This window comes from Triturus cristatus, chromosome 7, assembly GCF_964204655.1.
Source record: "Triturus cristatus chromosome 7, aTriCri1.1, whole genome shotgun sequence".
Lineage (NCBI taxonomy): Eukaryota > Metazoa > Chordata > Amphibia > Caudata > Salamandridae > Triturus > Triturus cristatus.
The window spans coordinates 164,979,098-164,999,892 of NC_140590.1; the positions used below are offsets into that span (position 1 = coordinate 164,979,098).

General features: G+C 54.2%; 1 protein-coding gene across 1 annotated transcript in view; it reads right to left on the reverse strand.

Annotated features, from left to right (window-relative positions):
• KIRREL2 (kirre like nephrin family adhesion molecule 2) overlaps positions 1 to 20,795 on the reverse strand; it is a 78,106-nt gene that overhangs the window by 28,099 nt on the left and 29,212 nt on the right. Inside the window, exons 2-6 of the mRNA XM_085615943.1 lie at positions 3,587 to 3,736; positions 2,888 to 3,037; positions 2,101 to 2,258; positions 1,706 to 1,856; positions 528 to 633 (exon numbers count right to left, since the gene is read on the reverse strand). Coding sequence (XP_085472069.1) covers positions 528 to 633; positions 1,706 to 1,856; positions 2,101 to 2,258; positions 2,888 to 3,037; positions 3,587 to 3,736 — 715 coding nt within the window. The remainder of the gene's footprint in view (positions 1 to 527; positions 634 to 1,705; positions 1,857 to 2,100; positions 2,259 to 2,887; positions 3,038 to 3,586; positions 3,737 to 20,795) is intronic.

A 20,795-nucleotide genomic window follows, 5' to 3' on the forward strand; every position in this document is an offset into this window, starting at 1 on the left:
ATACAATATACATTAAAAATGACTATCCCCTGCAGCCCAAGCCATTCTTATAGCTTTAGGGCCTGAAATAGTCTGAATTGTCACACTTGTAGTTGTATATTGGTTAGTAGTTGTGTTATTACTATCATTGGCGGCATGGCAGGGGCAATGTGTGTCACAAGCGACAGTGACCTCCCGAGGGGAGACCTGGCACTTATTTTTCTTTTTTTTTACAAATTAAGCACTGGACAAACCAATGGATGAAGAGGACGGACCCAAATCCTCTTTAGGTATGTATATAGGTATGTATTTGTTATTGTTTAATACATGGGGTGGCAACAAACAAAAAAAGCTGCCTCGTGGCCAGACATAAAAAAAGACAAAGGGACTAAAATTCCTTCGGTGACAATGTCACAAAAGCAGTAATGATCCTGAATGACCATAATCTGGGGATGAACACCAATGTAGATGAGATGTGAGCCTGAAGGCAAAACACACGGTTTGGAAACTCATGACCCATTTTCCCTCACACTCTGCATATTTCCTACCTGTATCCCGTCACTTCGGGGTTCGATGTCGCCGTGCAGAGAAAGGAAACCTTCGCCCCCTCTAGAACCGTCTGCGGAGCCGCTGACAGGGTGACGGTGGGAGGGTCTGAAAGAGGAAACTCGGTGTCAGCTTTTTGCTGAAAACCCAGATGGTCCTTAGAAATCTCACCCTCTGGACCTAAAACCACAAAAACTATCCCAAACCTCTTTTTACAGTGTGTTCGAGGATTGCAAACCCTGTTCCTCACCCAAATCCAAATAACAGCATACAAGTGAGGGGTGTCAAAACTTGAATCAGTGTTACCCACTGGAAATTGCTACTGGTACATATCATTCTATTCCATCGTATTTAAGCCTGTTTAGCGCCACCTCACTGAAATATCCATCCTAAAAATGTGGCCACGCCTTTTTTGAACAAGCTGTCGAATGTCTGCTCGGTGGGCCTTGTCAGTGAAGAACATCTGAGGCCACCTTGGCAACCTTTAAATATAAGCTCTACATGTGGGGGGCAGACCTGAGCAATAAGTGCACCTTAAAGAGAAATACGAAAAAAAGATGGAATGGAAGGGCTTGAGTATACCTAAAACTTTGAGGACTCATCTGGGTGGGTCTCAGTCCATTGTTGTTAGCTTGCCTGTACATTACTGATAGGAACCCACTGTATGTAAATAGGTTTAGGCAAGGCCATAGAGAAGCAGTGTAGCCCAAACCGGTACGTCACTTCCTGCTCTTACAGGAACAACACATTTCAGCATGTAGTCCAAGTCCCTGTGAAGAAGCAACCATGGCTACCAGACTCTTGATGACTGCACCACACACATTCACCTGCCACCGCTGCAATGCCCCTTCTCTTACTGGTTGAGGAGACCAAATGGCTTCATGTTGCAGAGATATCACATTTCGAGTCCTGGCCTTCATGTTATAAACAAAGGCATTCTGGGTCCTGTAGTCTTTGTGGACGGTGATTTGACATTGGCTGCAAGCCCCGTAATAAAAAGGTTATAAAACAGAGGAAATGTGATGTCCTAACAACATAGAACCACAAGGTCACTCTTTCACAGGGGGTGCCACTGCAGATGCCAGCTATAAAAGAGCATTTAAGACATCTGTTTCTAAATCTCAAGGCTCTTATTTGAGACAATCCAAGGCGGTGGCCTGGGAGTTGACCGCGTACTCACATTGCACGTTGAGGGTTGCAGAGACACGCTTGCCTGTCGGAGCGGCCGGGTTGGAGACATGGCAGGAGTAGGTGCGGCCCATGTCCCGGTGGGTCGGGGTGATGAGTAGCATGCTGACTGAACTCTCCCGCCGACCGTCGTCCATCAGAGACTGGGGGGCAAGAAGGAGCTGGGTTAGTGGGGAATGGTCACAATCATGGTGGAGAGAAGTGTATGTGAGGGTAGGGTAAGTTCGATGGAAGACGGTGTCACTCAGTGGAAAGAGACAGACAGACAGACAGACAGACAGACAGACAGAGAAAGGGAGAGACAGGTGTGCAATGGCTGAGCTGCCACACACCTCACCTCTGAACACAGCCTCTCCACACACCTGCGGAGGGCAGTTCGAGACTTACCTTGGAGTACATTGCGTTGTCCTGCACCTCGCCGTCCCGGTACCAGGTAATCTCAGCCGCAGGTTTGGCGCCCAGAGCCCGACAAGTCAAGTTATAGGGCATGTTAGCCTTCAGCTTCAGAATAGGGCCTTCCTCGATCTCAGGGTCCTCTGGGGGAACTAAAAATGTGGGAGACTGTCAGGCATGTCTTGCACCCTACTCTCGGCATGACACACATGATAGGGCCCACCCACTGCATTCAGAGGACACGTGAGGTCGATGGATCTGAGCAGTGTGAGCTTCCTCCAGCAGTGAGTGCTCAGAGGTAGAGCCCTCCAGAAGTAAGAGTTTCCACCAGCCCATTGGATTCTACACCCATCTCAGAGCCATAGGTGCTGCCTGTAATGTGGGTGCAGTGCAGCAGTACTCTCTTTGCTGTAGGTGAAGTGAGGGGTTCCTCCAGCAGTGCCCACTCAGTGTTATAGGACCCCAGAAGCGTGAACATCCCACCAGGTATATCTTCTTCACTGCTCTAGTCTATGGGCAATACCCTTGTTATTAACAAAGCCCTCAGTAAGCCTGCAGTGCCCTGTGTATTCACTGTGTAGCCATGTGCCTAGCAAAGGTCTTCAGAACTGTAGGGACTCTGGTGGCCCCAGCACCCTCCTTGAAAGTGTAAAGTTATCCCTCAGTGAGCAAGCCCATCTCAGCGCGGGATGTGCAGCAGATGCCTGGCACCCTTGTGGTGCAGCCATACGGCCCTATGCCATGCATTGCCCTGATGGACTAGCGTAGAAGTGTCACTCACCGAGCACGGTCAGCTTTGCCCGGTGGGATCTCAGTGCTGCCTGCGTTGCCTGGCACTCGTACACAGCGTCGTCGGCGAGCTCGGCGCCATCAATACGTAAATTGTGTTCCCCTGAAGCTGGGTCACCAACGATGGAATATCGAGACCAACCTAAGGAAGCAAGCAAAACATGTTGATTAGATGGCAGAGGCATAGTCCAGGTGCCACTGTGTGCCAGTCTGTACCTGACGTGCTACTTGCAGTATCAGACCCCCTCATCGTCTGCTACAACTAGTTACACACCCTCCACATGCCACATATGCCAGCCACACCACCCCTGTCTGCCAGCTATCATTCTATATTTGCACCTTCATGCCCTTTGTCTGTGGGGCATATATGGTGTGCGTCTTGTGCCTAGAATGGTCATTTCTTCTGCCAGCTCCCATATCGCCCTCTTTATAGGTCACCCCTCTATCACACGCTCTGTACCTCCAAATATTAATCTTTGCTAAGTGAAACTTAAGGCATCGCATCTGTCACATTTCCCTTTCTGTTACTTTCCAGAGAGCCCATTTTGAACCGCTACTTCCTATATTTAGTGATCAGAAAGAGTTTGTGTATCTCACCCGGCACACTACCCTCTCACTCAGCAGCATCTCAACAACACTTCACAGGTCCGCCTCCTCTGTCTATGAATCCCACAATATGGTGACCCCTTACCTGGCAGGTCTCGTTCTCCGCCCAGTGCCAGGCCATCCTTGGTCCACTGCACCATGCCTCGGTACCCGACCACCACGCACGCCAGGCTCGCTGATTGGCCAGAGATGATCACCTGATCCATTGGCTGCTGGGAGAAGTGAGCTGTTTGACCTGGTGGGGCAGGAGAGGGAGGTGCATGTTAGTATACTGCGGGCAAGCCTCGAGGAGCCCATATCTCCACATTTAGTAGGACATCCTTTGTGGAGCTATCCTGCGCGCCATTCATCTGCCATCCCTCACGGAGCTCGCTGCGCACAATACGTCTAACATCCCCTATGGAGCTCTCCTGTGCACTACATGTCTGGCATCCCTTGAGGAGTACTCCTGCCCAACCTGGCATGACATCTCCCGTGGCACCCTCCTGCGCACCATTCATCTGCCATCCCTCACGGAGCTCCCTGCGCACAATACGTCTAACATCCCCTGTGGAGCGCTCCTGTGCACTACATGTCTGGCATCCCTTGAGGAGTACTCCTGCCCAACCTGGCAGGACATCTCCCGTGGCGCCCTCCTGCGCACCATTCATCTGACATCCCTTCTGAATTTCACCTGAGCATCATTTACCTAAAAGCCCTTGTGAATCTCTCCTTCGTACAATTCACCATGTCTTGGTTATGGCTGCCCTGCCGGTTTGGGTCTCGGCTACACTACCAATCCTGGTACAAGCCCCACTTCCTGTTGGGTACACTGGGATACCGACTCCAGTGGGGCACACAAGCAGTCCCAGGGTAAGATGCACACTGCTCACCGGTGTAGGCTGCAGTGCCAGTCCCAGTGTGGACTTCGTACTACCCGCCGTGTAGGCCGCGCTTCCAGTTCCATTACAACACCCCAAGGTGCTTTGCACAAAAGCTAGAATTCCCTGGTGGAGGCAGGTCCTATAGAAGCACCAGCACCTTGGTGCATAAAGCACAGATATTCCATAAAAAGAAAGCTGGCAACAGAGATTTCTTGGGTACCGCCTGGTAATTTGGAACTCCCTGCCTCCTGAAATCAGACTGATCCCCTCAACTGCATCTTTCAAAAAAGAAGTTAAAATATTACTTATGAACACATTATGCTCCAGGTCATACAACTTGACTCAAGATCTACACCCATGACTATTACTAGATTGTTGGACCATGTCTATTGTCTCGTTGGCTTGTCCTAGGGATGTTACCTTCCTCAATTTGTGAACTTACACAGTCTGTACCACTCTTGATTAAGTTGTTGTTTGCTTTCTTGTTTTCTTATAATTTGTAAAGTGCTCTGAGACCCTCACAGGTTATGCTTGCGCTATGTAAAACGTTATAAACAAATACGTTGTAGGCCACACCGACCAGGCCCTATTTAGACTTCACTATCAGTCCCAGCAGAGCCAGCCAGTGCTAAGATAGCACCCTGGGCGGAGAAAAATCTGCCACCGGTGCTGATGGTAGTGAATTAAATGAGGCGGCGGGGAGCCCATTTTGTGTTGACTGGTCAGTACCTGGATGACCGGTCCAGGCCCCTGAACACAAACATCACCGGACCTTCCTCAACTCACCTAAATCACCAATAGCTTAGTGCAGATGATGGTTTTGCTGATGTGGGTCAGTGGGTGAAGTGAGGAGGGCATGGAAGGAGGTTAAAGGGATGTTAAAAACATTGCACGCCATATGATAATGAAAGACTAAAACCACTTCATAATGGCAAATCAAACAGAAACCAACAGACGGGGACAAGGACAAGGCTGGAGGAAGATGAGAAGGGCGCTGTTATCGGCATAACTTTAATGCACACAGGTCCATGCGCCCGCAGAATAATGGCGCCCTGGACCTGGGCCCAGCTCGCCAATGCTAAAGGGCGGCCCTGAGTCCCAGTGTAGACTGCATATTTCTGGCACTACCAGTCCCTGTGCAGGCCGCACCACCAGTCCCTGTGCAGGCCGCACCACCGGTCCCAATGCATACCGCACCACCGGTCCCAATGCAGGCAGCACCACCGGTCCCAGTGCAGACTGCACCGCCTGGTCCCAGTGCAGGCCGCACCACCGGTCCCAGTACAGGCCGAACCACCGGTCCCAATGCAAGCCGCACCACCGATCCCAATGCAGGACGCACCACCGGTCCCAGTGCAGGCCGCACCCCCAGTCCCAGTGCAGGCCGCACCACCGGTCCCAGTGCAGGCCGCACCACCGGTCCCAGTGCAGGCCGCACCACCGGCCCCAGTGCAGGCCGCACCACCGGTCCCAATGCAGGCCGCACCACCGGTCCCAGTGCAGGCCGCACCACCGGTCCCAGTGCAGGCCGCACCACCGGTCCCAGTGCAGGCCGCACCACCGGTCCCAATGCAAGCCGCACCACCGATCCCAATGCAGGCCGCACCCCCAGTCCCAGTGCAGGCCACACCACCTGTCCCAATGCAAGCCGCACCACCGGTCCCAGTGCAGGCCGCACCACTGGTCCCAGTGCAGGCCGCACCACCGGTCCCAATGCAAGCCGCACCACCGATCCCAATGCAGGCGGCACCACCAGTCCCAGTGCAGGCCGCACCACCATTCCCAATGAAGGCCGCACCACCGGTCCCAGTGCACGCCGCACCACCGGGCCCAGTGCAGGCTGCACCACCAGTCCCAATGCTGGCACTACCAGTCCCTGTGCAGGCCGCACCACCAGTCCCAGTGCAGGCCGCACCACCGGTACCAGTGCACGCCGAACCACCAGACCCAGCGCAGGCCGCACAACCAGACCCAGGGCAGACCGCACCACCGGTCCCAGTGCGCGCCACACCACCAGTCCCAGTGCGGGCCGCACCACCAGTCCCAGTGCAGGCCGCACCACCAGTCCCAATGAAGGCCGCACCACCAGTCCCAATGAAGGACGCACCACCGGTCCCAATGCAGGCGGCACCACCAGTCCCAATGAAGGCTGCACCACCAGTCCAAATGCTGGCACTACCAGTCCCTGTGCAGGCCGTACCACCAGTCCCTGTGCAGGCCGCACCACCAGTCCCAGTACAGGCCGCACCACCGGTACCAGTACAGGCCGCACCACCGGTACCAGTGGGGGCCGCACCACCAGTCCCAATGCGGGCCGCACCCCCAGTCCCAGTGCAGGCCGCACCACCAGTCCCAGTACAGGCCGCACCACCAGTCCCAGTGCGGGCCGCACCACTGATCCCAATGCGGGCCGCACCACCAGTCCCAGTGCGCGCCGCACCACCAGTCCCAGTGCGGGCCGCACCACCGGTCCCAGTGCAGGCCGCACTACCCGTCCCAGTGTGGAAGAGGTTTGGAACACCGGGGCTCATGGTTCGATCCCCGTCGCCAGCGGTAGCTCAGCCCAGCACCATGTGACTCTGGGCAATAGCTCGCTTAATCTTCCCGAAGGGTCCCCAGCGCCTTGACACCCTTAGGGGTAATTGTTCGCGCTTTACAAATACCGGTATTTCATTTCATTTCCCTGCAGGCCGCACCACCGGTAGTTGTAGATTCTCCTGCCAGGCTGGGTGCTGGTCGCTCTGCCGCCCAGAGTAGGCCTCGGTTACCCGCTAGTGCAGGCCTCCCTCCCCGCCCCGCATCCCACTGCCAAGGCCACTCCAGCAGACGGTGAGAAAAGCTGTCAGTGGTGAAAGGTGGAACATACGGTTGTGGCAGGGCTGGGGGGTGGGGGCACGGCCTGCGGAGACGGAGCGGGCTCTTTTCATTCCACAGAATCCCAAATAAATCGTTTTCTAATTGCGATTGAATGCGGCGGCCCCTCCCCTGGGGACGGGAGACAAGGGGGTCCGCCATGAATGGGCGCTTTATGGAGTGCCCGCCTCTTCATTGCAGGCTTTGTGTTCGCCCAATTATCCGGCACGACAGAGGGGGTGACCCCCAAAGGACGTGAGCAGGCTGCTGATGGCAGCCAGGGAGATGGGGCACAATGAGGCCGGCAAACAAAGGGGGGAGGGATTTTCAAAGGAGAGATCCAGGGGAAGACAAACTCAGGGCAATAAAAGAAGCAGCGGGGCTGTGGAAGTAGAACAAGGGAGGGAAAAGTGGAGCGAAGGTGTAAATACAAACGGAGAAAATGAGGTAGGTAAAAAAAATGAGAAACAAGAGTGAGGAAGAACAAAGAGATAACGAAAGGGGAGGAGGGAAAGAGGGCGAAGAAAGATAGCAGGAAAGAGGTTTAGACAGCGAAAGAAAGAGTGGGAAAAATGACAGAGGGAACTAGAGAGTTTGTGAAAGAAATCGATAAAGTGGGACAAGAGAGGGAAAGAGAAGGGAAGAGAGAGAGAGACTTGGAGAGAAGTTAGCTCAGGGTCACCGGCCTACCCTCAGTATTACAGCACAGAAGCAGCACTGCCTGGGCAACGCGACAGCAGCGCCTCGGCTCTGTACGCGACAGAGCCTGCTCTTCTAGGCAACGCGACAGCAGCGCCTCGGCTCTGTACGCTACAGAGCCTGCTCTTCTAGGCAACGCGACAGCAGCGCCTCGGCTCTGTACGCGACAGAGCCTGCTCTTCTAGGCAACGCGACAGCAGCGCCTCGGCTCTGTACGCGACAGAGCCTGCTCTTCTAGGCAACGCGACAGCAGCGCCTCGGCTCTGTACGCTACAGAGCCTGCTCTTCTAGGCAACGCGACAGCAGCGCCTCGGCTCTGTACGCCCCAGAGCCTGCTCTGCTCTTCCTTTGTCGTGATACTGTGTGCTGTTGTTGTTGCCCCGCTTTGTGTATTGCCCTGTAAAACACCACGCTGTGCTTGTGTATTGAAGAAAACAAACATGCCGCTCCGCGGGGGTTAGGGGGCTGTCCGCACCACCTTCGGTCCTCAATACACAAACACACACACACAGATGGGATTTGCGAAGATTAGGTTTGCCCGCAGCATTGAGAAGATATTTAATAAGCTCTTTTTTTGGCGGGGATGAGGGGGAGGGAGTACATCACCTGCATGCCCCTCTCTCTGGGAGCAGGCCTGGACGGGGGCTTTGATTCCCCCATCTCCCCCCTCTCTTAAGCCGACTCTCCGTCCGCCAATGTGGCTTTAACAGATTTTTAAAAGCTGCTTCTCGCCGCTAATCCCTTTCTCTCTGCCCTCCCGGCTTTGTGCTCCTTGTTGCACACTGGGGGCGCTTTCACTAGACTCCCGGCTTTCAGGGGCCTTCGGGCGTGCATGGGGCAGTGAAAGCTCAGGGCAGTGGAAGTTGTGTTTGTGGGGACCCACACACCCCGCCCCGGCAACCCACTGCTCCAGTAGGTCGTGGAGAACCCCACAGGATGGCAACACTTGGGCCCACCTCTTCGTCCCCCTAAAAAGAGTCAAGACGTTGCACCTCTTCGCCGTAGGCCTCAAAATCAGACCAACAAAACACGCACGTACACACGCACACACCCAAGAGCCCTTGAAGGCCTTGAAGGGAAAGACGCAACTTCCCTCTACCCTGTAGCACCCCACCCACATCTAACCCGCAGCCTGCCGTCTCACCCAGAGAGCCCCCAAAACACAGAAGCCCCGAGAAGCACAAGCATCTCTCTCTCTCTGCTACTCCAGCACTGACCCACACGCATCTCTCACTCTCTGCTACTCCAGCACTGACCTACAAGCATCTCTCACTCTCTGCTACTCCAGCACTGACCCACAAGGAGATCTCTCTCTCTCTGCTACTCCAGCACTGACCTACAAGCATCTCTCACTCTCTGCTACTCCAGCACTGACCTACAAGGAGATCTCTCTGCTACTCCAGCATTGACCCACAAGCATCTCTCACTCTGCTACTCCAGCACTGACCTACAAGGAGATCTCTCTCTCTGCTACTCCAGCACTGACCCACAAGCATCTCTCACTCTCTGCTACTCCAGCACTGACCCACAAGCATCTCTCACTCTCTGCTACTCCAGCACTGACCCACAAGGAGATCTCTCTCTCTCTGCTACTCCAGCACTGACCCACAAGGAGATCTCTCTCTCTCTGCTACTCCAGCACTGACCTACAAGCATCTCTCACTCTCTGCTACTCCAGCACTGACCTACAAGGAGATCTCTCTGCTACTCCAGCATTGACCCACAAGCATCTCTCACTCTGCTACTCCAGCACTGACCTACAAGGAGATCTCTCTCTCTGCTACTCCAGCACTGACCCACAAGCATCTCTCACTCTCTGCTACTCCAGCACTGACCCACAAGCATCTCTCTCTCTCGCTCTGCTTCTCCAGCACTGACCTACAATGAGATCTCTCTCTCTCTGCTACTCCAGCACTGACCCACAAGCATCTCTCTCACTCCGCTACTCCAGCACTGACCTACAAGGAGATCTCTCTGCTACTCCAGCACTGACCTACAAGGAGATCTCTCTCTCTGCTACTCCAGCACTGACCCACAAGCATCTCTCACTCTCTGCTACTCCAGCACTGACCTACAAGCATCTCTCTCTCTCTCTGCTACTCCAGCACTGACCCACAAGCATCTCTCACTCTCTGCTACTCCAGCACTGACCTACAAGCATCTCTCACTCTCTGCTACTCCAGCACTGACCTACAAGGAGATCTCTCTCTCTGCTACTCCAGCACTGACCCACACGCATCTCTCACTCTCTGCTACTCCAGCACTGACCTACAAGCATCTCTCACTCTCTGCTACTCCAGCACTGACCTACAAGGAGATCTCTCTCTTTGCTACTCCAGCACTGACCCACAAGCATCTCTCACTCTCTGCTACTCCAGCACTGACCTACAAGCATCTCTCACTCTCTGCTACTCCAGCACTGACCTACAAGGAGATCTCTCTCTTTGCTACTCCAGCACTGACCCACAAGCATCTCTCACTCTCTGCTACTCCAGCACTGACCTACAAGCATCTCTCACTCTCTGCTACTCCAGCACTGACCTACAAGGAGATCTCTCTCTTTGCTACTCCAGCACTGACCCACAAGCATCTCTCACTCTCTGCTACTCCAGCACTGACCCACAAGCATCTCTCTCACTCTCTGCTACTCCAGCACTGACCCACAAGCATCTCTCACTCTCTGCTACTCCAGCACTGACCTACAAGCATCTCTCACTCTCTGCTACTCCAGCACTGACCTACAAGCATCTCTCACTCTCTGCTACTCCAGCACTGACCCACAAGCATCTCTCTCACTCCGCTACTCCAGCACTGACCTACAAGCATCTCTCACTCTCTGCTACTCCAGCACTGACCTACAAGGAGATCTCTCTCTCTGATACTCCAGCACTGACCTACAAGCATCTATCACTCTCTGCTACTGCAGCACTGACCTACAAGCATCTCTCACTCTCTGCTACTCCAGCACTGACCTACAAGGAGATCTCTCTCTCTGCTACTCCAGCACTGACCCACAAGCATCTCTCACTCTCTGCTACTCCAGCACTGACCTACAAGGAGATCTCTCTGCTACTCCAGCACTGACCCACAAGCATCTCTCACTCTCTGCTACTCCAGCACTGACCTACAAGCATCTCTCACTCTCTGCTACTCCAGCACTGACCTACAAGGAGATCTCTCTCTCTGCTACTCCAGCACTGACCCACAAGCATCTCTCACTCTCTGCTACTCCAGCACTGACCTACAAGCATCTCTCTCTCTCTCTGCTACTCCAGCACTGACCCACAAGCATCTCTCACTCTCTGCTACTCCAGCACTGACCTACAAGCATCTCTCACTCTCTGCTACTCCAGCACTGACCTACAAGGAGATCTCTCTCTCTGCTACTCCAGCACTGACCCACACGCATCTCTCACTCTCTGCTACTCCAGCACTGACCTACAAGCATCTCTCACTCTCTGCTACTCCAGCACTGACCTACAAGGAGATCTCTCTCTTTGCTACTCCAGCACTGACCCACAAGCATCTCTCACTCTCTGCTACTCCAGCACTGACCTACAAGCATCTCTCACTCTCTGCTACTCCAGCACTGACCTACAAGGAGATCTCTCTCTTTGCTACTCCAGCACTGACCCACAAGCATCTCTCACTCTCTGCTACTCCAGCACTGACCTACAAGCATCTCTCACTCTCTGCTACTCCAGCACTGACCTACAAGGAGATCTCTCTCTTTGCTACTCCAGCACTGACCCACAAGCATCTCTCACTCTCTGCTACTCCAGCACTGACCCACAAGCATCTCTCTCACTCTCTGCTACTCCAGCACTGACCCACAAGCATCTCTCACTCTCTGCTACTCCAGCACTGACCTACAAGCATCTCTCACTCTCTGCTACTCCAGCACTGACCTACAAGCATCTCTCACTCTCTGCTACTCCAGTACTGACCCACAAGCATCTCTCTCACTCCGCTACTCCAGCACTGACCTACAAGCATCTCTCACTCTCTGCTACTCCAGCACTGACCTACAAGGAGATCTCTCTCTCTGATACTCCAGCACTGACCTACAAGCATCTCTCACTCTCTGCTACTGCAGCACTGACCTACAAGCATCTCTCACTCTCTGCTACTCCAGCACTGACCTACAAGGAGATCTCTCTCTCTGCTACTCCAGCACTGACCCACAAGCATCTCTCACTCTCTGCTACTCCAGCACTGACCTACAAGGAGATCTCTCTGCTACTCCAGCACTGACCCACAAGCATCTCTCACTCTCTGCTACTCCAGCACTGACCTACAAGCATCTCTCACTCTCTGCTACTCCAGCACTGACCTACAAGGAGATCTCTCTCTCTGCTACTCCAGCACTGACCCACAAGCATCTCTCACTCTCTGCTACTCCAGCACTGACCTACAAGGAGATCTCTCTGCTACTCCAGCACTGACCCACAAGCATCTCTCACTCTCTGCTACTCCAGCACTGACCTACAAGCATCTCTCACTCTCTGCTACTCCAGCACTGACCTACAAGGAGATCTCTCTCTCTGCTACTCCAGCACTGACCCACAAGCATCTCTCACTCTCTGCTACTCCAGCACTGACCTACAAGGAGATCTCTCTGCTACTCCAGCACTGACCCACAAGCATCTCTCACTCTCTGCTACTCCAGCACTGACCTACAAGCATCTCTCACTCTCTGCTACTCCAGCACTGACCCACAAGCATCTCTCACTCTCTGCTACTCCAGCACTGACCTACAAGCATCTCTCACTCTCTGCTACTCCAGCACTGACCTACAAGGAGATCTCTCTCTCTGCTACTCCAGCACTGACCCACAAGCATCTCTCACTCTCTGCTACTCCAGCACTGACCTACAAGCATCTCTCACTCTCTGCTACTCCAGCACTGACCTACAAGGAGATCTCTCTCTCTGCTACTCCAGCACTGACCCACAAGCATCTCTCACTCTCTGCTACTCCAGCACTGACCTACAAGGAGATCTCTCTGCTACTCCAGCACTGACCCACAAGCATCTCTCACTCTCTGCTACTCCAGCACTGACCTACAAGCATCTCTCACTCTCTGCTACTCCAGCACTGACCCACAAGCATCTCTCACTCTCTGCTACTCCAGCACTGACCTACAAGCATCTCTCACTCTCTGCTACTCCAGCACTGACCTACAAGGAGATCTCTCTCTCTGCTACTCCAGCACTGACCCACAAGCATCTCTCACTCTCTGCTACTCCAGCACTGACCTACAAGGAGATCTCTCTGCTACTCCAGCACTGACCCACAAGCATCTCTCTCTCTCTGCTACTCCAGCACTGACCTACAAGCATCTCTCTCACTCTCTGCTACTCCAGCACTGACCCACAAGGAGATCTCTTTGCTTCTCCAGCACTGACCCACAAGCATCTCTCTCTCTCTCTCTCTGCTTCTCCAGCACTGACCTACAAGGAGATCTCTCTGCTACTCCAGCATTGACCCACAAGCATCTCTCTCTCTCTCACTCCGCTACTCCAGCACTGACCCACAAGCATCTCTCTCTCTCTCTCTCTCTGCTACTCCAGCACTGACCCACAAGGAGATCTCTTTGCTTCTCCAGCACTGACCCACAAGCATCTCTCTCTCTCTCTCTCTGCTTCTCCAGCACTGACCTACAAGGAGATCTCTCTGCTACTCCAGCACTGACCCATAAGCATCTCTCTCTCTCTCTCTCTCTCTCTCTCTCTCTTTGCTACTCCAGCACTGACCCACAAGCATCTCTCTCTCTCTCTCTCTCTCTGCTTCTCCAGCACTGACCTACAAGGAGATCTCTCTGCTACTCCAGCACTGACCTACAAGCATCTCTCGCTCTCTTTGCTACTCCAGCACTGACCTACAAGGAGATTTCTCTGCTACTCCAGCACTGACCTACAATGAGATCTCTCTCTCTGCTACTCCAGCACTGACCCACAAGCATCTCTCTCACTCCGCTACTCCAGCACTGACCCACAAGCATCTCTCTCTCTCTCTCTGCTACTCCAGCACTGACCCACAAGCATCTCTCGCTCTCTGCTACTTCAGCACTGACCTACAAGGAGATCTCTCTCTCTCTGCTACTCCAGCACTGACTCACAAGCATCTCTCTCACTCTCTGCTACTCCAGCACTGACCCACAAGGAGATCTCTTTGCATCTCCAGCACTGACCCACAAGAATCTCTCTCTCCCTGCTTCTCCAGCACTGACCTACAAGGAGATCTCTCTGCTACTCCAGCACTGACCCATAAGCATCTCTCTCTCTCTCTCTGCTTCTCCAGCACTGACCCACAAGCATCTCTCGCTCTCTTTGCTACTCCAGCACTGACCTACAAGGAGATTTCTCTGCTACTCCAGCACTGACCTACAATGAGATCTCTCTCTCTCTGCTACTCCAGCACTGACCTACAATGAGATCTCTCTCTCTGCTACTCCAGCACTGACCCACAAGCATCTCTCTCACTCCGCTACTCCAGCACTGACCCACAAGCATCTCTCTCTCACTCCGCTACTCCAGCACTGACCCACAAGCATCTCTCGCTCTCTGCTACTCCAGCACTGACCCACACGCATCTCTCGCTCTCTTTGCTACTCCAGCACTGACCCACAAGGAGATCTCTTTACTTCTCCAGCACTGACCCACAAGCATCTCTCTCTCTCTCTCTCTGCTACTCCAGCACTGACCTACAAGGAGATCTCTCTGCTACTCCAGCACTGACCCACAAGCATCTCTCACTCTCTGCTACTCCAGCACTGACCTACAAGCATCTCTCACTCTCTGCTACTCCAGCACTGACCTACAAGGAGATCTCTCTCTCTGCTACTCCAGCACTGACCCACAAGCATCTCTCACTCTCTGCTACTCCAGCACTGACCTACAAGGAGATCTCTCTGCTACTCCAGCACTGACCCACAAGCATCTCTCTCTCTCTGCTACTCCAGCACTGACCTACAAGCATCTCTCTCACTCTCTGCTACTCCAGCACTGACCCACAAGGAGATCTCTTTGCTTCTCCAGCACTGACCCACAAGCATCTCTCTCTCTCTCTCTCTGCTTCTCCAGCACTGACCTACAAGGAGATCTCTCTGCTACTCCAGCATTGACCCACAAGCATCTCTCTCTCTCTCACTCCGCTACTCCAGCACTGACCCACAAGCATCTCTCTCTCTCTCTCTGCTACTCCAGCACTGACCCACAAGGAGATCTCTTTGCTTCTCCAGCACTGACCCACAAGCATCTCTCTCTCTCTCTCTCTGCTTCTCCAGCACTGACCTACAAGGAGATCTCTCTGCTACTCCAGCACTGACCCATAAGCATCTCTCTCTCTCTCTCTCTCTCTCTCTCTCTCTCTCTCTCTTTGCTACTCCAGCACTGACCCACAAGCATCTCTCTCTCTCTCTCTCTCTCTGCTTCTCCAGCACTGACCTACAAGGAGATCTCTCTGCTACTCCAGCACTGACCTACAAGCATCTCTCGCTCTCTTTGCTACTCCAGCACTGACCTACAAGGAGATTTCTCTGCTACTCCAGCACTGACCTACAATGAGATCTCTCTCTCTGCTACTCCAGCACTGACCCACAAGCATCTCTCTCACTCCGCTACTCCAGCACTGACCCACAAGCATCTCTCTCTCTCTCTCTGCTACTCCAGCACTGACCCACAAGCATCTCTCGCTCTCTGCTACTTCAGCACTGACCTACAAGGAGATCTCTCTCTCTGCTACTCCAGCACTGACTCACAAGCATCTCTCTCACTCTCTGCTACTCCAGCACTGACCCACAAGGAGATCTCTTTGCATCTCCAGCACTGACCCACAAGAATCTCTCTCTCCCTGCTTCTCCAGCACTGACCTACAAGGAGATCTCTCTGCTACTCCAGCACTGACCCATAAGCATCTCTCTCTCTCTCTCTCTCTCTCTCTCTCTCTCTTTGCTACTCCAGCACTGACCCACAAGCATCTCTCTCTCTCGCTCTGCTTCTCCAGCACTGACCCACAAGCATCTCTCGCTCTCTTTGCTACTCCAGCACTGACCTACAAGGAGATTTCTCTGCTACTCCAGCACTGACCTACAATGAGATCTCTCTCTCTCTGCTACTCCAGCACTGACCTACAATGAGATCTCTCTCTCTGCTACTCCAGCACTGACCCACAAGCATCTCTCTCACTCCGCTACTCCAGCACTGACCCACAAGCATCTCTCTCTCACTCCGCTACTCCAGCACTGACCCACAAGCATCTCTCGCTCTCTGCTACTCCAGCACTGACCCACACGCATCTCTCGCTCTCTTTGCTACTCCAGCACTGACCCACAAGGAGATCTCTTTACTTCTCCAGCACTGACCCACAAGCATCTCTCTCTCTCTCTCTCTGCTACTCCAGCACTGACCTACAAGGAGATCTCTCTGCTACTCCAGCACTGACCCACAATGAGATCTCTCTCTGCTACTCCAGCACTGACCTACAAGGAGACCTCTCTCTCTGCTACTCCAGCACTGACCCACAAGCATCTCTCTCTCTCTGCTACTCCAGCACTGACCTACAAGGAGATCTCTCTCTCTGCTACTCCAGCACTGACCTACAAGGAGACCTCTCTCTCTGCTACTCCAGCACTGACCCACAAGCATCTCTCTCTCTCTCGCTGCTAGTTCAGCACTGGCCCACAAGATCTCTCTCTCTCCTACTCCAGCACTGACCCACAAGCATCTCTCTCTCTCTCTCTCTCTGCTACTCCAGCACTGACCCACAAGCATCTCTCTCTCTCTGCTACTCCAGCACTGACCTACAATGAGATCTCTCTCTCTGCTACTCCAGCACTGACCTACAAGGAGACCTCTCTCTCTGCTACTCCAGCACTGACCCACAAGCATCTCTCTCTCTCTGCTACTCCAGCACTGACCTACAAGGAGATCTCTCTCTCTCCTACTCCAGCACTGACCTGCAAGATCTCTCTCTCTCCTACTCCAGCACTGACCCACAAGCATCTCTCTCTCACTCCGCTACTCCAGCACTGACCCACAAGCCTCTCTCTCTCACTCCGCTACTCCAGCACTGACCCACAAGCATCTCTCGCTCTCTGCTACTCCAGCACTGACCCACAAGCATCTCTCGCTCTCTGCTACTCCAGCACTGACCCACACGCATCTCGCGCTCTCTTTGCTACTCCAGCACTGACCTACAAGGAGATCTCTTTGCTTCTCCAGCACTGACCCACAAGCATCTCTCTCTCTCTGCTACTCCAGCACTGACCTACAAGGAGATCTCTCTGCTACTCCAGCACTGACCCACAAGCATCTCTCTCTCGCTCTCTCTGCTACTCCAGCACTGACCTACAAGGAGATCTCTCTGCTACTCCAGCATTGACCCACAAGCATCTCTCTCTCTCTCTCTCTGCTACTCCAGCACTGACCTACAAGGAGATCTCTCTGCTACTCCAGCACTGACCCACAAGCATCTCTCGCTCTCTGCCACTTCAGCACTGACCCACAAGGAGATCTCTCTCTCTCTGCTACTCCAGCACTGACCTACAATGAGATCTCTCTCTCTGCTATTCCAGCACTGACCTACAAGCATCTCTCTCACTGCGCTACTCCAGCACTGACCCACAAGCATCTCTCTCTCTCTCTGCTACTCCAGCACTGACCTACAATGAGATCTCTCTCTCTGCTACTCCAGCACTGACCCACAAGCATCTCTCTCTCTCTCTCTACTACTCCAGCACTGACCTACAATGAGATCTCTCTCTCTGCTACTCCAGCACTGACCTACAAGGAGATCTTTCTCTCTGCTACTCCAGCACTGACCCACAAGCATCTCTCTCTCTCTCTCTGCTACTCCAGCACTGACCTACAATGAGATCTCTCTCTCTGCTACTCCAGCACTGACCTACAATGAGATCTCTCTCTCTGCTACTCCAGCACTGGCCTAAAGGAGATCGCTCTCTCTGCTACTCCTGCACTGCTCCACAAGCATCTCTAGCGCTCTCTCCGCTACTCCAGCACTGGCCCACAAGGAGATCTCTCTCTCTGCAACTCCAGCACTGACCTACAAGCATCTCTCTCACTCCGCTACTCCAGCACTGACCCACAAGCATCTCTCTCTCTCTCTCTGCTACTCCAGCACTGATCTACAAGGAGATCTCTCTCTCTGCTACTCCAGCACTGGCCTAAAGGAGATCTCTCTTTATTATATCAGCATTGACCCACAAGGAGATCTCTCTCTCTTTATCACACACTGTCCCTTAACCCGATCTCTTTGTGCTTTTCCTGCACTGACCCTCACGGACTAACAGTTCTTCTTGTGAGCTGCTCTATTGCTGGCCACACACAGGCCCTTCCCTCTGGCTTCAGAGCCCTCCTGGAGCCCAGGGCCGGCTCTGCTCCCCCTCTCCCGCCCAGCGCCCTGTGATGTGTTAAGTGGAAAGAGTTAATGCTGAGAACCGCACCATATGGCCCGGCTCCAGGAGTCCATTTGTGCTTTTTTACCAGTCGGTTTCACGCCTGATCTGCCCAGTCGAGCGCGCGGGAATCTCTTTATCACAAATGGACTGTGAGCAGAATGCGACACCGCCCACAGGGCCCCGCAGCCCAAGGTGACAGGGAGACATGGCCCCTCCACCCCCTCCACCCCACCCCTCCACTGACTGCTTCCTCGCTGCTAGATAAGTACATTTCCTACCTATGTCTGTACTCTGCTACCCCGGGTCGAAGTCTGTACCCACTGCTGCCCCATTGCCCATTGCGATTTAGGAAGGATTTAAAAACATGGCTCTTTGGGAAAAATCAAAGACATACCTAGAAGGACGATACCCAGGTTTCACAGTTCTAGCGCCAAGAAGCCACGGCATTCGCGCGCTCTACAAATAATAACTCAAATCAAATCAAATCAAATTCCGTACCCCTGGTCCCACAGTAGGGAAGAGGTGTGGCGCAGTGGCGAGGGCGACTGATGCCGGACACTGGGGATCACTGGTTGGACCCCCGGCACCGGCGGCAGGTCAGCCCAGCACCATGTGACTCTGGTCAATAGCTCGCTTAAACTTCCCGACGGCCCCCAGCGCCGGGATGCCCACGGGTAGCTGCCCTCCTGGTGTTAGTGCCCGAGGGTGGGATCTGTGCCAGTGCTGAACCTGCACTGCTCATTCATATGCACAGCTCTCTTTGTCAGCCCTCTGTGCCTATCCCTAGTCTGTACCCCCTTCATGCCCAGCCTGTGCCCCTGGTCCCACAGCGCCCTCCTGGTGTTAGTGCCCGAGGGTGGGATCTGTGCTGGTGCTGAACCTGCACTGCTCACTCATGTGCACAGCTCCTTTTGTCAGCCCTCTGTGCCTATCCCCAGTCTGTTCCAGTCTGTACCCCCTCCTTGCCCAGCCTGTGCCCCTGGTCCCACAGGGCCCTCCTGGTGTTAGTGCCCGAGGGTGGGATCTGTGCCAGTGCTGAACCTGCACTGCTCACTCATGTGCACAGCTCCCTTTGTCAGCCCTCTGTGCCTGTACCTGGTCTGTACCCCCCGCTTGCCCAGCCTGTGCCCCTGGTCCCACAGTGATCTCCTGGTGTTAGTGCCCGAGGTTGGCCTCTGTGCCAGTGCTGAACCTGCACTGCTCATTCATATGCACAGCCCTCTTTGTCAGCACTCGGACCTATCCCCAGTCTGTATCCAGTCTGTACCCCCTCCTTGCCCAGCCTGTGCCCCTGGTCCCACAGCGCTCTCCTGGTGTTAGTGCCCGAGGCTGGACTCTGTGCCAGTGCCGAGTCTGCACTGCTCACTCACTGCTCACTGATGTGCACAGCTCTCTTTGTCAGACCTGTGTGCCTGTCCCTGGTCTGTACCCTGTCTGTACCCCCTGCTTGCCTAGCCTATGCCCCTGGTCTCATATGGCTCTCCTGGTGTTAGCGCTGAGTGCCCGAGGCTGGGCTCTGTGCCAGTGCTGAGCCTAAACTTCTCCCTCACGTGCACGGCTCCCCTTGTCAGCCCTCTGTGCCTGTCCTCAGTCTGTGCTCAGTCTGTACCCCCTGCTTGCCCAGCCTGTGCCCCTGGTCCCACAGCGCTCTCCTCGTGTTAGTGCCCGAGGCTGGGCTCTGTGCCAGTGCCGAGCCTGCACTGCTCCCTCACTGCTCACTCATGTGCACAGCTCTCTTTGTCAGCCATGTGTGCCTGTCCCTGGTCTGTACCCAGTGTGTACCCAGTCTGTTCCCCCTGCTTGCCCAGTCCCTGCCCCTGGTCCCACAGTGCTCTCCTGGTGTTAGTGCCCGAGGCTGGGCTCTGTGCCAGTGCTGAGCCTGCACTGCTCACTCATGTGCACAGCTCTCTTTGTCAGCCATGTGTGCCTGTCCCTGGTCTGTACCCAGTGTGTACCCAGTCTGTTCCCCCTGCTTGCCCAGTCCCTGCCCCTGGTCCCACAGTGCTCTCCTGGTGTTAGTGCCCGAGGCTGGGCTCTGTGCCAGTGCTGAGCCTGCACTGCTCACTCATGTGCACAGCTCTCTTTATCAGCCCTCTGTGCCTATCCCCGGTCTGTATCTAGTCTGTACCCCCTGCTTGCCCAGGCTGTGCCCCTGGTCCCACAGCACTCTCCTGGTGTTAGTGCCCGAGGCTGGGCTCTGTGCCAGTGCTGAGCATGCACTGCTCACTCATGTGCACAGCTCTCTTTGTCAGCCCTCTGTGCCTATCCCCGGTCTGTATCTAGTCTGTACACCCTGCTTGCCCAGCCTGTGCCCCTGGTCCCACAGCACTCTCCTGGTGTTAGTGCCCGAGGCTTGGCTCTGTGCCAGTGCTGAGCCTGCACTTCTCACTCGTGTGCACAGCTCCCCTTGTCAGCCCTCTGTGCCTGCCCTCGGTCTGTACCCCCTGCTTGCCCAGCCTA